The sequence below is a fragment of the Spermophilus citellus genome (assembly GCF_964194105.1).
Source record: "Spermophilus citellus genome assembly, chromosome: X".
NCBI classification, from domain to species: Eukaryota; Metazoa; Chordata; class Mammalia; order Rodentia; family Sciuridae; genus Spermophilus; species Spermophilus citellus.
In genome coordinates this window covers 136618238-136634081 of record NC_138190.1, presented here as the reverse complement: position 1 = coordinate 136634081, position 15844 = coordinate 136618238, and the positions used below count along the sequence as shown (strand labels likewise).

At 41.1% G+C, this 15844-nt stretch overlaps 1 protein-coding gene across 1 annotated transcript; it reads right to left on the bottom strand.

The window, feature by feature from the left end:
• Positions 1 to 5483: 5483 nt before the first annotated feature.
• On the bottom strand, positions 5484 to 8759 carry LDOC1 (LDOC1 regulator of NFKB signaling). Its single transcript, XM_081278122.1, has one exon. The coding sequence runs from the start codon at positions 8617 to 8619 to the stop codon at positions 8179 to 8181; it is 441 nt and encodes a 146-aa protein (XP_081134248.1). The 5' UTR covers positions 8620 to 8759; the 3' UTR covers positions 5484 to 8178.
• Positions 8760 to 15844: the final 7085 nt, after the last annotated feature.

The window sequence follows — 15844 nt, the reverse complement described above, 5'->3', positions numbered from 1 at the left end:
CTTTACTCCTAGATATATACACAAGGGAATTGAAAAGAGATGTTGAAACAGAAAATTGTACATGGATTCTCACAGAAGCAGTATTCATAATAGCCAAAAATTGGAAACAACTCAAATGGCCATCAACTGATGAATGTATACACAAAATATCATACATCTATGTAATGGAATATTATTCTTCCATAAAAAGGAATAAAGTATTGATATATGTTATAACACTGAAAATAGGGCTGGGGACAGAGCTCAGTTGGTACAGTGCTTGCCTTGAATGCACAAGGCCCTGGGTTCAAAATTCAGCACCACCAGAAAAAAAAAAAAAAACAGTTAAGATATCATACTAAGAAGTAAATCACAAGAGCATTCTCTTTATATGAAATGTCCAAAATAGGTAAATTTGTTGAGACAGAAATTAGTAATTTTGGTAGGGAGGAAGTTGGGGACAAAAGCAGATAAGACAAAGAGGAGTAACTAGTTGAGTCTAGAGTTTTTTTTCCCCTTGCATAATAAAAATGTTCTGGAATTAGTGGAGATACTATTAAAATACTAAAATATATAACACAACAAGATGAATTTTATCGTATATAAATTATACTGAAATAAGATAATTTTGTTTCTTAAAGAAGAATAATGCCAGCATTTTCCCTCAAAATGCTGGCTCCTACCAGCACACTATTATTTGTGAAAAATGAGTATGAGCTCACAGGAATCTACAGTTGGAGGGGTGGCCCCAGGTGCTCATTCTAAGAGCCCCAATGCTGCCAAATGAGAGAAAGGTTTGCTGAAGGAAATGTTTCAGATTACACATGAGGAAATCAAGGTCCAGAGGAAATAAGTAAGTTGCACAAGGCATTACTTTCAAAGACAACAAAGAACTGTCAAAAGAGCACTCAACTTGGACTGGGAATTCCTGACCCAGATTCTGACATGACAAGTTTTGAGCAGAACTGAATCTCAATGTGACAATTTGTAAAATGTGAATAAAAATACCTCTTGGCCAAGTTGTATAAGAAAATAAATATAAAATTTAGTTATAAGTGCCCAATGTTCTTCAGTGTTAATTCTTAATATCTGTTCTTGTGAAATTCCCTCTAGTGTTACTATGTTTATTTCAATACATGGTCACCTTTTCTATGATATTCCAAATTCTCCATCATTGGTGGTTCTACCAGGAAACTGAAGTCTATCATTATAGTCAAGCTTATATCCCTAGTTTGCCAAATAATATACATTGAAGAAACAATAAATGGAGCTAACACTTGTTGCCTACCAGATATGATTCTAGGTAGATTTTCAGAGGATCAGAGAAGTCAAGCTTGGTCAGGACTTACCAAAGTAAGTCTATGGCAAACCCGGGAGGGGGATCAAAATCTTTCTGATCACCAGCTCATTCTTACTGAGCTCAAACTCTGTGCAAAAATCCATCATCAACTCTCATAAGACCAGTTTTTGAATATATGTTTGTCTCTTTCTTCTAAAGTCCATTTTCGAATACTAATTTCACCCCACTTACTTTTTATTCCAATGAATCACATCTTTCTTTTTCCCCACATATATATTGATCAGGTCTCCTACTATGCAGATAACTCAAACGATCCCATATCCCATCTGGGTACACAGGGTGATAAAGTAACTCCACAATGAGACAGGAATATTCTTGATTTTATTTTTGAAACAAACACTGAGCCGTAGTAAGAAAGGAATCTAGGCCACATGATATCTTATTATTTATCTTTCTGATTCTCTCACCCCCAGAGCTGACTCAGTTCCTCTCCAAAGCAGCTCCATATCTCCCAGGAACACAGATGATCTCAGGTGATTTATACATTAAAACTACTGAGAAGAAAGTACAAAATGATGCCTCTGAAAGTAATATTAGAATCACCTAGGTACATCCAGGTATCATGAAAATAGAAAAGTGCTATTGAAATGACCTATGAACTGTTAAAAAGAACAGGATTGGGTGGTTGTCAGATTTTTTTCATCTCTGGAAAAGCAAGAAGAATTCAATGTAGGAGCCACTAACATTGAGTTATTTCTGCCACAGGAGATGCTGTTGGGGACTGGACAGAAGAATAATTTGTAACCATCCCTACTGAGAAAGAGTAACATTCTTAAGAAGTAGATAAGATCCCAAAAAAGGATTCCAGGAACACTCTCATAGAAGGGAAGGGACGGGGGGAAACTGGCAAATAACATTCCCTAGAAAAATAATAAAGCAGATGTGACCTATCATGTCAGCATGATATCATATAAAAGTAGAGACCATACTGTGATGAGTGGCAGAAAAACCACACTGTCACAGAATTGGAAGCCTAACTGGAAGTAAGACAAAGACTGACAAATAATACAGAAAACATTTTGAAGAACATAGAGATCAAGATTGAGAAAAGTAAGCAGATGGAAATGGAAATGAAGATGTGAAAAGTCTGAGAAATTTTTAAATATGGAGGGCAAATCAGAGTGAACATAAACACATATTATATATATTGTATGTGTATAATAAATATTTTTTTCAGGAAATAGTTGGAAGTTTTGGATAAATTAAAGTCTTGAATCTACAGGTTTAACACATCAGGTTTCAGGAAAAAAAATGACAACAAATACCATTGAGATACATCCTATTTAAAAATAAAGAAAAATTCTCTGGTCTTAAGTAAAAGTATCAAATAGCTTAAAGAGTAGAAAGTGCCCAGTTAGTCTCAGGCTTCTACAAAATAAAATTCAATGCTAAAAGAGCTTCGAAAATGATATGAGAAAAATTAACAAGCCTACAACAAATTGGGAAAGGGTATGAAGAGTATAAAGTAAATTCAGAATACTGGAAATTCCATAAGAATTCCTGATTTCCTCAATGAATAAATTGCAGGGCAATAAAAGGGTGGGAAGAGCTGTTGTCAATTAAAAGAAGGTTAAAAAATATAAACCAGGGTTAGGGTTATGGCTCAGTGATAGAGCACTTGCCTAGCATGTGCGAGGCCCTGGGTTCGATCCTCAGCACCACATAAAAATAAATAAATAAAATAAAGGTATTGTGTCCAACTACAACTAAAAAAATTTTTAAAAAAATACATATATGAACCAAATGCAATGTGCTCACATTTTTAGGATCTATTTCCAACAAACAATTAGAAAGATATTTTTAAACACTGGAAATAATTGATTATACCATTATTAAATATTAAGGCAATCATTAATTTTGGTAGTTGTGATGATACTGTAGATTATGATTTTTTAAAGAAATATTTAGTTGTAGATAAACACACAGTATTTTTATTTATTTTTATGTGGTGCTAAGGATCAAACCCAGTGCCTTACATATGCAAGGCAAGTGCTTTACCACTGAGCTACAGCCCCAGCCCCATAGATTATGATTTTAAGGTCTTATTTGTTAGAAAAACATAATGAATTATTGAAGGAGGGTACTAATGAGATAGCTGTGATTTGTTTAAAATATTCCATAAAAATACCATAAAAGAAAAGGGCTAAATGAAGCAAGAATGTTGATAGTTTTTGAATGCAGAAAATAAATCTATGGGAGCCTCCTTTCACTATTTTCTCCATTTCTATATGTGTTTGAAGTTTTTATTGTATACATTCAAATGGACACTTTCTTACAGTTCTATATGGCAGTGCAATTATGAATGTAGAGAACAGAAAAATCCAAAACATCACTTATTTCAGTTACTATTAAAATACAATGCCCTTTCTTTTACTGATATTATGTAACTCTAAACTTTTCAAAATGAGCCCTATAAAACAGTCTGTGTGACAGCTTTGTATCCTGAGCTAACTGGATGACTCTGAACTGACTGGTCAATTCAATTAAACTGACTGTCGAGGGGCTTTGCCTGCAATATACGAATTATATTATTGCAATTTTGCTGATGAAATCATCAGTCATTTGGGAGGGGATGGGCACTAAGCACATGCTGTGGATACAATCATAAGAAAATTAAATGTATTAGTTATCATAACTCAGATACCAACCTCTGAGGAGACGGAGGGGGGCAGACAAATGTTGCTGTTTCTGGCTATTCTGAAACAACCTTCAAAGCACCCCACTGCTAACTCACCAGCCCCCAGCTAGCTGAGCAGAGCACTTCTCCATGAACACATCTTTCTATGGTGATCATAATTCCTTCAGGTGCACTATTATCCATCTTAAGGTAAGAAAAAAGAAGTCTCTAGACAACAGAACATTTGAAGACAAAGGAACAAATCTTCCAGGGACATTCAGGCAGGAAGGAAAAAAATGCAAGGTGAATGATCAGATTTTCATTAAGGGAGGTAGGAGGTTACCAACATTGTCACAGGACACCAGACAGTCTACCCTTAGAACTAAGTGCACAGAATAATATAATTGATCTACTTAGTAATGCAAACTGCTACCAGCCATTTTTAACACCATTATAGCAAAATCCATATTTCAAAGCAAATACTAAGCGTTCTTCATACAATAACTCAAATGTACCACTGAAGAAAACATACTCTGGATCTTAAATTGACACTCATTTATTTAGGTTTGTTTTAATTGCTTTAAGAATGTAGAAAAATCTTTGAAAGTTCATTTTTTTAAATATAAATAGACCACTAATTTCAACAAGATTTCTCCTTCTAGCTAGTCTTCTTCCAGATTGCTGAGGTTTTCACTATGCTTCAATAGCAGGAAATAATCAAATATATACAATGTACATATTCTATTCTATTCTTTCTCCAAAACACAGCAATACAGAATTAATGGATGATAGTACTTAGCTATTTGAATAAACTCCAAAGATATAGTGATAGATTTAATATGATTAAATGATTATGGCCTTTAATATGATTGCTTCAATTTCAACAATAGTATAATTTCAGTGAACACTTCAAGTTTAGTGACCACTTCAATATTAGCATCCCCAAGATGAGGATTTAGGAGTGAGAAGTTCATAGTTGTTATTTCAGCATTCCCACTAACTTGGATCGTTTTCATCTAAGTGTTGCTTTTATCTGCAAATGTGCATGTCTACTTCCTCCTTCTCTTGCTCAATGCCTTAGACTATTTTTGTAAATTCCTCCCCAAAGGGTAGAGCCCTTGCCAGTATCTGCTCTCATTGTGGAATCTGCCCCCAAGGTACACAGTGTCAGACTTTCCTTCCTGCAGGTCACAGCATAACCTATTCAACCATGATGTGCGAAGTACATGACCTAACTTACACGCATGTGTAAATGGGTAGACAAACAAGGTCACGGCAACATCACACAAACATGCACACTACTCAGGAAATGTGTATTTCTGGTCACCCACCTCCTTAGTCCAGCTCTCCTGAATGCTACTTGGCCTTGGCATGGCATCCTTGCTAATCAGGGACCCCTTCCTTCCTCAGAGTATGTGTTCTCTTGGCTCAGTGGTAGGGAGTAGATCTCATGTCCTCAACTTCCATCCCCAAAGGGTGGCACTCTCAGACCTAATCTCTTCACGGCCCTGATGTGTCACTAGTTATCATCCGAATTCTGGCCCAAGGCACCATGAAATCAGTAGTCTATGAGGGTAAGGACCACATTTCACTCATCAATGTATCACTAGCTCATCTCAGAATACCTAGGTAATGATACATTTGGAATTAGCTGATTTTTTGGTCTCACTGGTACCTTTACCTAACTTTTAACTCCTGTTTACCACTTTTCCACAGCCATTCCCAGTTTGAGTCCTATCTAGTGAGGAAAAAGGTATGGTTATCTGGCCTCATACACATTGTCTCAAATTTAATCTGTCCCACATCCAAGGATCTTGGTATATTTTCCAAGGAGACCAAGGGAAGTGTTTCATGAATCCTAGATCACCAATAATCATCTTTATTCAGGTTTGGAAGGAGGCCCAGATCTCATCCACAGCCAGGCCTCAGCTTTCTTTGGGAAGGCATATCTGTTGTCACTCTCCAGAAACGTCTGTCCTAAGCCCAAGAAATGACTCCTACACTGGACTTTGCCTGTTCACCAGGTAAAATTGTTTTCTTTCTGGCTTCATGTCAGTCCCCAAAGAGTAAACAGAATCTTATCATATTTCCACTCTCCCTGAACCTGCTCTGCGCCTATTCACCTGACATTTACCAACTAAAGCCAAGCTCACAGTCAGAAAACTGCTACCTGAGACTTTGCTTCCCAAGTCTAGGGATAACAGTTCATGTTTACTGAGTGCTCAAAATGTAGCAGGGGCAGCTCTAAATGCCTTATGGGTAGATCTCATTTAATCCACACCTATAAGGTTACTAATATGATGACAAGTGTCTCATTTAATCCACTGAGGTTTACCATTACAAATAAAAGAATATTCTGCTTCAAAAGGCCTTCAACAGTAAGAAAATCAAATTAACTATAAGTCCTAAGGGTGGGTTTGCTCCAGGCATGGAAACATGAGGACATGCAGGTAGATATGAGAATGGGAACTCTGAATTCCTCAAACCCTCTTGTGCCTTCTTGGCTGTCAGAGGTGGCTCCTACAAATTCCTCAACCAAGCTTCTCTGCTTTAAATATTTAAGTGAATTAACCTGGGTTAGTGGACTTAAAAGGCATGCAGATTTTTCTCACCACCCACCCCACCCAACCTTTCCATTGCCTCTGAACCCTCCATATCCAGAGATCTCAACATAGCCCAGGCAGCAGCACAAGATCTGGTACAGAGGTAACTAAACATCTTTCCAACTTGTATAGGCAGGAATCTTAGACACAGGAATGAGTGAGAATTTTAAGAATATCTAACTGCTGAAGGAGAAATGCTAAGATGAGGCTATATTCACTATGGGTGCACTAACCCAGGATACAAGACTTAATGTTAACTTAAGCATCTAGAAATAGCATTAAAACAATGTGCTGTATTGACACACTTACTTGGAGCACGAACTCAACAACAGCCCACATACAGCAAGGACTAAGGAGCAGAACTTCCCTAATAGTGCTAAGGAATCCAAAAACTCAGAGAAATAGGAACTTTTTGTTTCCAGGTATATGCCGGTGATTCAGTGCAATCATTAATAGTGACCCCTTTCATTCTCAAAAGTGTCCAGGTTTGGGAAAATGAACTACTTACTCAGCCACCCTCACCTTGGATGCTGCAGAGGACCCCCTTCACCAAGGTTCTAAGAAATACCAGGGTGAGGGGAACACCAGAATTCCTACAAAGCCCTAAGGTTGCTGTCCTCTGTAGTCTAGAGATTACAGAGGGGAAATACTGGGGTCCCCTATCTCAGTGGGAATAATGGGGATAGAATGAGAGTTAGAAGTCAATGACAGCACTTAATCATTCAAAGACAATCATTTTTTTTCTTTTTTCTTTCCTTTTTTTTTTTTTTTTTTGTAGTGCTTGATGTTTATTGAAAAGAATGCAAATACTTTTTCCAGGTAGTATAGAGGAGCTCAGCTAAGTGCCTGTTTTTGTTTATTTGCTTGTTTTTAGAATTATTTGTCCAAATGTGAATGTCTGTGAAATTGCTGAATTAAAAATGACAGCTGTGCAAAACCAGTGCATAAGAGAAAAGAAATGTCAACATTTGGGCTGCCAGGCACAGCAGGCTCCCGCAGCAATCTGATAGGGCAGGGAAGGACCCTGGGAGTAGACAGAGAACTAACCAGGCGGTTAGACTGGCCCCTTTAGGGGTGGGTGAGCTGTCCAAATCAGTGTTTGATGAAGTGTAGCAAACTCAGGTATAGTCTATATTGGTCCTTATCTCCAAAGGCAGAAGTCTGTCAGTGGGATGTGGTAAGTGGTGGTAACGTTGCAACACAGGTCTCTGGGCAGATGTAGGCCTGGCAGTTGGGTGGGTGGTGGCGGCAGCAGGACGGTGGGTGGGTCTGGTCAGTGTAAATAGGTGCCTGGCCAATTGATGGGGCTCAGGACACAGTTCAGACTAGCAGGACAAGGGTACCGGGACTGGCCAGAGTTGATGGCAGCGCACTTTAGGGCTAAGGCCCAGGCCAGCCCCAGCCCCAGCCCCAGTGCAGGCAGCAGGTAACTGGAGCGCTATTCCTGGAACAAAGACAAGCACTATGGGGGGGGGGGGGTGTAAAGGAGAGAACAGGAGGACAGGCAAGGGGATAGGACCAGAGAGCAGGGAGGAGCACAGCTGGCTCAAGGAGTGGCAGGGTAGGGGGGGGAAGTGGCGTGCAGGGCTCTCCCCCTCTAGGCCCAAGAGGCTACAGGCCTAGTAATCATCCTCTTCATCATCGTCGTCGTCGTCTTCATCATCATCCCAGCCAAAACACTGTTTCATCTCATCAAGAAAGGCCCGGTAATCGCCTAGGATGGGGCTATCCATCTCGATGTAAGGCACCACCCACTCCTCGGCTTCCCCGCTGAGGAGGCTGATTAGGAATGCCACCTTCATGGCGTCGTTGCAGAATCGGTTCTCATTCACGAGCATGTAAGACGCCGTCTGCACAATAAACTCGGGCAGCCGAGAGCTCTCGCCGTTAAACGTTTCGGGGAAGGGCACCGGGCAGCTCGGCGGACGTACCTGGCGCAGGAGACTGGCCCTCTCGCACACCAGCAGCCGCAGCTGTTCCATGAGCTGGCTGTTCTCGATGCTCAGGGCACGGTGCCGCACCAGGAGCGCGTGCAACAGCAACACCAGCTCGTCCACCATTGCGAACTGCTTGCAAGGGCTGGGCTCGGCTAGGTGGTTCAGCTCCGCTCGGATAAGAAGCACACCGAGGCCTCGCAGGAAGTGCGTGTCCTCAGAGGCGCGCGGCGGGTAGGGGCGGGAGGGCGGCGCAGCAGGGTCCTGGCGGCTGCGCCAGCTCCGCCCACAAGTCCACTAGGGCAGCCGGCGCGCCGGCGCAGCGCCATAGGAAAGGCGTGGCCAGGGAAGGTGCTGCTAGCGTGGGGGCGTGGCCAGGGCGGGGAGGGCCGGGTGACCAAGATGTTGGACTTGGAGGGCGTGTCCAGGAAAGGGAGCGCTGGGGCGCGGAGCAGCAGGGGAATGATTCTTCCAGAGGCTGAGAGTTCAAGACTAGGTGCCGCTGATCACAGGGCTCAGATGCGGAGAGTGTATTAACAGAGGACTGAGCCAGCGCTGTGGTTCATCTGTCAGAGAGGGCCAACTTGCTCAAGTTGAAACCCTTTTCTCCAGCAGACTCATACAATACAATGTTCCTTTGTGGATCTGTCTCCCACCAGATATCCCACCAGGTCCTATCCCCTTGCCTGTCCTCCTGTTCTCTCCTTTACCCCGCCCCCCCATAGTGCTTGTCTTTGTTCCAGGAATAGCGCTCCAGTTACCTGCTGCCTGCACAGGGACTGGGGCTGGGGCTGGGGCTGGCCTGGGCCTTAGCCCTAAAGCATGCTGCCATCAACTCTGGCCAGTCCCGGTACCCTTGTCCTGCTAGTCTGAACTGTGTCCTGAGCCCCATCAATTGGCCAGGCACCTATTAACCTATTGAATCTCAGCGAGAGAAATTTTGACACTTCTGTCCTCACTGTGGGAGTCCACATCCTTTGAGAATCATGAAGACCCTCCTGGGGTCCTGTTTTTCATGACAAAGCAACATTAAAAGGGGCATTTAGTTGAGAAATGATATCCTATACTTTTTTTAAAATAGTGGCAAGATGAAAAGTTCTGCAAAAATCAGCATCCAATAGTCATTTGTAGGTGCCCTGTCTTTGGCTCTGTGTTTAAAGTTCTGATAGTGCCACTGTTTCTGGGTAATATTCTTTGCTTAACAACCAATAAACTGTTGAGAAGTTTGTGTTCTAAAATAATTGTTTTACTAGTTTGAATGTGATTATTCAAGTAGTTATGAACAACAGATTTGAGTCTGGGACCTTAGAGCCAACAAATATTCTTGGCTTTGCTTTCTAAATATATCTTCAAATCGAATCACATTTTGTCACTTCTACCACTACTACCCTGATTCCAACCTTCTTTCCTCACCCAGACTACTTCAACTAATTCCTTAGCTTTTAACTCTTCACTTCTTATCATGTTCTTCACAGGATAGGCACAGAAATCTTTTATAATAAGTTAGATCCCTTTATTCCATTGCTCAAAACTCTCCACCAGTTTCTTTCCCACTCAGAATAAAATGTGTTGGCCACAGCCTATAAGACCCTGCTCCTTATCCTATGCCTCTTTACATGTCCTGTTCTGCTGTAATCACACTATCCTACTTGCCGATTCTCACACACCTCAAGTACTTCTGGTCTCAGGGCCTTTGTATCTTTGATTCCTTCTGCTTTGCAAGGTTCTCTCCCCAGTTAGCTACTTGACTCTTTCTCCTGCTGGTTTCCGAGAGGACTTTCCTGACTTGTATTCTATGCCAGCAATCCATAACCACTTTCCCTACTTCGCTGATGAACATAGCATTTATCATCTAATGGACACCATATCATACAGTAGTTTGTTCACGATCTGTCTCCAATTTTAGAATGTAAGCCCATGGGGCGAGGGCCTTTGCTTTGCCAGCTGCTCTATCCCTCAGGCCCATAAAAGTGCCCAGGCCAGAGTAGGGGCTCCATAAATGTTTAGTCAAGTAAAGACTCTCTGGGTGCAGGTGTTGAGATAAAAATTGGAACTGGTAGCTGCACAAGTGTCCAAAAATAATTTTCAAATTGTTCATCATGTCCTATCTGTTCATCAGTCTGTGAGGTGATGACCAATGAAATAAAAACAGCAAAATATATTTTTGAAGCAATCCTATTTGGTCCTTTACAATAGAATTGATTGATCACCCATGGAAGTGGAAGAGAGGAGAGAAACAGAGTCATCGCCCAAGTATAGAAGAAAGGATCACACAGGTGAAAATAGAAGATAGGAGGAATGGAACCACCTGGACTATCCACACTAGATAAGAAGCTCTTTGGAAGCAGGCAAGGATTTATTTTTGCTTATACTTTTATCTTTGGTATCTGACAGTATTTGCTACATGCTCCAAAATAGTCAATCGATGGAATGAAAGAGGAAGAAGGGAAATGTCAGAAGTAACTTTCTGACCATGGTACCCATTCAGAGTTCAAAGAAGGTGGGATTGGCTGGGCAGAAATAGTGTCAAGCTCTAACCTTTCTTGATACAGGAAGCAATGCCCAGAGTTCTACTCCTGAAGGCACAATTGCTGTGGTAGACGTGGGCTGTCTCGTATCCATCCATGGGCAAGGATGGACATTTTGGAGTCTGGGATCCCAGAGATACATACTTGCCTAAAAATCAGAAGATCCATTGGTTGACAGAGCCATACAACCATCCCAGCCTCTCTGACTGAAATTTGCATGCCCTTCCTCTGAACAATTGTATGTCTTGGATTCCTGTGAGTCTAGTGAGTCCAGGTAGGCCTGTGAGATGATAGGCAGATGCTGCCCTAGGCCTGGTCCTACATCCCCATAGCACAGAAAGTTGGAAAGGAAACCAGATGAGACACACACACAATATTCCCTCTGAGGGAGCACTAAGATCCAGGGAGACAGGAATGGCCTGGTCACAAGTGCCCAGAACTGAGCAGTGACTTTGTGGGGAGGGAGGGAGCGAAAGCAGAGGGCTTATCACTGGCTCAAAGAAGCAGCAGTGGGAAAAGGTGAGTAATAATATATGAATAGAATAAAGAATACAAATGTTCCGTGTCAAGTGGGTTCCAGGGACCTGCAAGGCTCTCCCACCAATATCAAGTCCTATGGGCACTTCCTTCTCCATTCCCCCTGCTCAGAGCCATGCACCACCTTCCTCATCCCCCCTCCCCCTCTCAAGTGACCCTTGAATGCTCTTTAACAGGTATGTGAAAATGCTGAGGGCAAAGACAGGTACTCCTTGTGACTGGTCTCCAGCTCATTAAATTTATCAGGACAATTCTGGCTGGGAACACCCTGAGGGTGGCTTAGACCCCACTTCGAGGTAGGAGCACAGGCCCTAAGGACAAGGGAGTGAGCCCTGGTGTTTCTAGTTGCCACCAACCTCCTTATTCTAAATACTGCCTGGTATGCACCTAGCAGCCAGTCTGTACAAGTGCCTTGAAATAAATGTGAAAAATGTCACTTGATGCCTGGGTCACAAAAAGGGCATGCACGGTACACCTGGCACTGGAATGTGCATCCAGGAGCAGAAAGCAGATTCCAAGACAATATTTGTAAGAGAGACCTATAGGTCCCACCAGGATTCAGGCCACCTCTCATAAAGCCCTCCCTCTCCCCGCCTGCTCCACTTCTTAACCAGGTACACATGGTGCTGCTTTTACAGGGACCAAATCTGGAAGGCTGTGGAGACCCTCAGCTTAGAGAAATGAATGAGGAAGGATAGCTTCCTCTCTCCTGTCTTTTACCCCCTCTAGCTTACCAAAATGCCTAAAACTGTTTTTGTTTAATTATTTTAAGTACTGAATGATATATTCTTATGGTTAAAAGAAACTGCAGTAAGTAATATCAGTGTGTTATAAAAGGAACATTCTCAACATCTCTTATTATCTCCATAAAAATATCACTGTATAGAACTGTTGAAAATTCAAAATTAGCATTCCCCCACTTTCCTCTATCTCCTCCTCCATGAGTATATAGGATGCCGAGAACTAGCTATCTTCTAATGACCACATAATACTTCACCTGAATTTCTCAGGAATATACTGTCTCAGAACTAAGGAGACCCAACTCTGTTGACTTTCTCAGACAATACAGGAAAAATATAGTGCCCAATAAACTGATTATAACTGGAAAATTGAGATTTCTATAATTGAATAATTTATATGAATGAATATCTTATATTGACTAATATATATTCTTCACATACATAGTTTGCATTGTTTTAATACAGAATTCATTGTGTGCATCAAACTGCACTAGGATTATTCTTATTCTTTTCTCTTGCCTAGTTATTTTAATAAAATTTGTCACATTCTTTATGTAAGAGTTTATACACTTGGTTGATTTCTAGAACTTACATATATTTTAGAAACTATTTAACATAATATAAATCTATTCTTATAGATAATAAATGAGTGGTCTGTGGTAATTTGTATTGGCTCGTTCTGCTGTTCAATACTTAACAGGCCTCTCTTTCAAACTGGCTAATTCCTGAAGTCTAGACTCAGTTTTTCATGAGGCGGAATGACGTGGTAAACTGAAGATAACCACAAATTCTTTGCCACTCAGCAGAGAGGTATAAGCAATTTTTCTTGCCCTGTGATTTCATCTGATAAGTAAACTGTGATGAGGTAACTTAAAATAGATGAAATAAGGCTTTAAACACCTGAAGATTCCGCCTTCCCCATTTGGTGTGCTCCCTACAGGGAGTCAGCCACCATGGAGGCAAGAAGTCTAACTACCCTGAAGAAGCTCCAGATGGCAGCACACAGAAAGAGAGGTCATGGGGAGGAGAAGCAAGATAGCAAACAAGCACAGGGACTGCTCCCTTCTTGGACTTTCCAGCCCAGCAAAGAAGTCACCTGAATGCAGGTGAATGAATGACTTCAGCTGATGACACAGAGAACAAAAAAATGCTAATCTAAACCCTAAATGAATTTCTCACCCACAGACTCATTAACAAACAGAATGGGAGTTACTGTAATCTGCAAAGTTTGGGGGTGGTTTGTTTCATAGCAATTAGAAACTGGAAACATGGAGAAACAGGGGCTACACTGAAGATTAAAGGGCAAGCCACATATCAAAAGAACTAATGTGATGTTTTGAATTTATAGTCCTATTCTGTTTTCTTCAATTTCGTATTTGCCTATTTGACATTCATTCATTGCAAGGTCAAGCAAATGGCCAAACTTCTTTACCTCTCCCTGCAATCCAGAGCCCACATTCTGAAATCACTTGACCTCTCACCCACTAAACCAGTATTTCTCCAGACTCAGGTACCTGACAACTAGAGACAGCCCCTAGGCCCCAAAGACTGCTGGAATTATTTAAACAAAATAATACTAAATTGTTTACACAGCCCTCCTCTGCCTTCCCCACAGATAGCCCAACAAAGAGTGGCCAGCTTCCTCACACTCCTTTCAACCTTTGGACTAAAACCCAGTACTTCCCCCAGGGCCCCTGCCTGGCATGGTGTGTCTCCTCCTCTGCAGAAATAAAGTACCAAAAATCTTTGAATGACATTGGCAGTTCCTTGTTGTCACTCAGTCACCTACTTAAATTAGAATCCTACGTGCACAACCGAGACAAAGCCAAAGTAATCCTCTCCTGCAAGGAACTTTCAGGGTGTGCACATGCATGTGTGCCTCTGTGTCCTTGTAGGAATGCCTATACCCAAGCAGACGGAAATATGCTACTGCTCTGTCCCACTAATGGTGGTACACACTTGGATTCTACATGCGATTAGAACTGGCAATATCACCAATGACAGATAGAGCATCAAAACCAACTATGTTTTTTCTCCCAGGGATTACATATGCCTATGTAAAAAGAAAGTAAAATGCATTTCAGAAGAATTTTTGAAGAGTCCCGGGTTCAAGTACTCACACTCTTGCTTATTAATCATGTGGCTTGAGCAAATCATTTAATTCTTCAGTCTCCTTATCAATAAATATGTACAGAAATCAGATATATATCATAAGACTGTGGCAAATATAAGAATTATATAAAAGTATGTGGCAAACTATGAAGTACCACATAGAGGCTGCTTATCATTGTTTGCTGGAGAATTGTGATCTACTAGTCTTGAAATGACAATATTTTAAATATGTATTTTAAATTTAGCATATAACTATTTCACTTCTCTGACTGTACCTAGTATCTTAAATTTATCTGTGATGTTTAAAATGAAAAATATTTACTCTTGAATAAGTAGTTGGAAGAATAAGATAGAGTTACACTTAGATCTTGCATGCTGTCAATTTAATACCTTGAAGCTCTCATAACGATGAGACATAAATTCTTTAGGAAAAAAGGTGCCTGTTACATATTCCAAAGACCAACTTGTTTTATTTATTTTAATTTTTAGTATTTTTAAAAAATATTTTTTAGCTATAGTTGGACACGGTACCTTTATTTATTTATTTTTATGTGGTGCTGAGGCTGGAACCCAGGGCCTCGCACATGCTAGGCGAGTGCTCTACCACTGAGCCACAAGCCCAGCCCCAACTTTTTCTATTTCTACCTTCCTCATCCATATTGGGAAACTCTGTGCTACATCTAGATACGGATGCACCATCCCTCTCAGAGGAAAGGCAACTGCACCTCCAGAAAATTTTCCACCACTATAGTGGACTTGGGTGGTTCTCCAGCAAGAAGCCAGTAGCACCAGGGGCATCTGAAACAGGAAATGAGTTTCTGCCAGTTGTAAGAGCTTCTTTAGTCAGCCATCAGCTAACTCCCAGCATCCTCTCCTCGTGTTTCCTCGGCTTTCCTCCTAGGTTCTTTTAGGTCCTGTGGTTTCTCCTATGTTTATGGTGACAATTTCATGCAATACAGAAAACAGGTTCTTTGAGTGAGGTGAGTGCTGTGTAACCATAACCCCAGCCTCTTTCTCTTGTCTCAAACTGGTTCCTGCCGATACAACATGGTGTGAAAAACAGGAAGGGGATCACCCAAATTTATAGAGAGGACATAAGTAGTCACTCACCCTAAGGGTTCCTATGTTGCTAAAGATGAGAAGTACCTTCAGAGAGGTTCATTAATGACAGTAGATTATGGATGATGACAGAAAGGTCCAGAGAAGATGAACAAGATGCACAATGCAAACAGGGGACATTGTCTTTAAAGGGGGCATGAAAGTACAGAAAGAACACTGCTTTGGGGTAAGAATACAAGTTCTACATCTGATATTTTCTTTCACAAACAAGCTTTGAGCAACTCTTAATCCCAATATCCTTATTTTTCCTTATGTACAAAAAAAAAGCAACTTAAAATACCCCCTTCAGAGTGTATTCCAAATACAAAAATTTAT

Excerpts from the sequence above, each read along its gene's own strand:
- LDOC1 (XM_081278122.1), bottom strand. The coding sequence starts at position 8,619 with ATGGTGGACGAGCTGGTGTTGCTGTTGCACGCGCTCCTGGTGCGGCAC.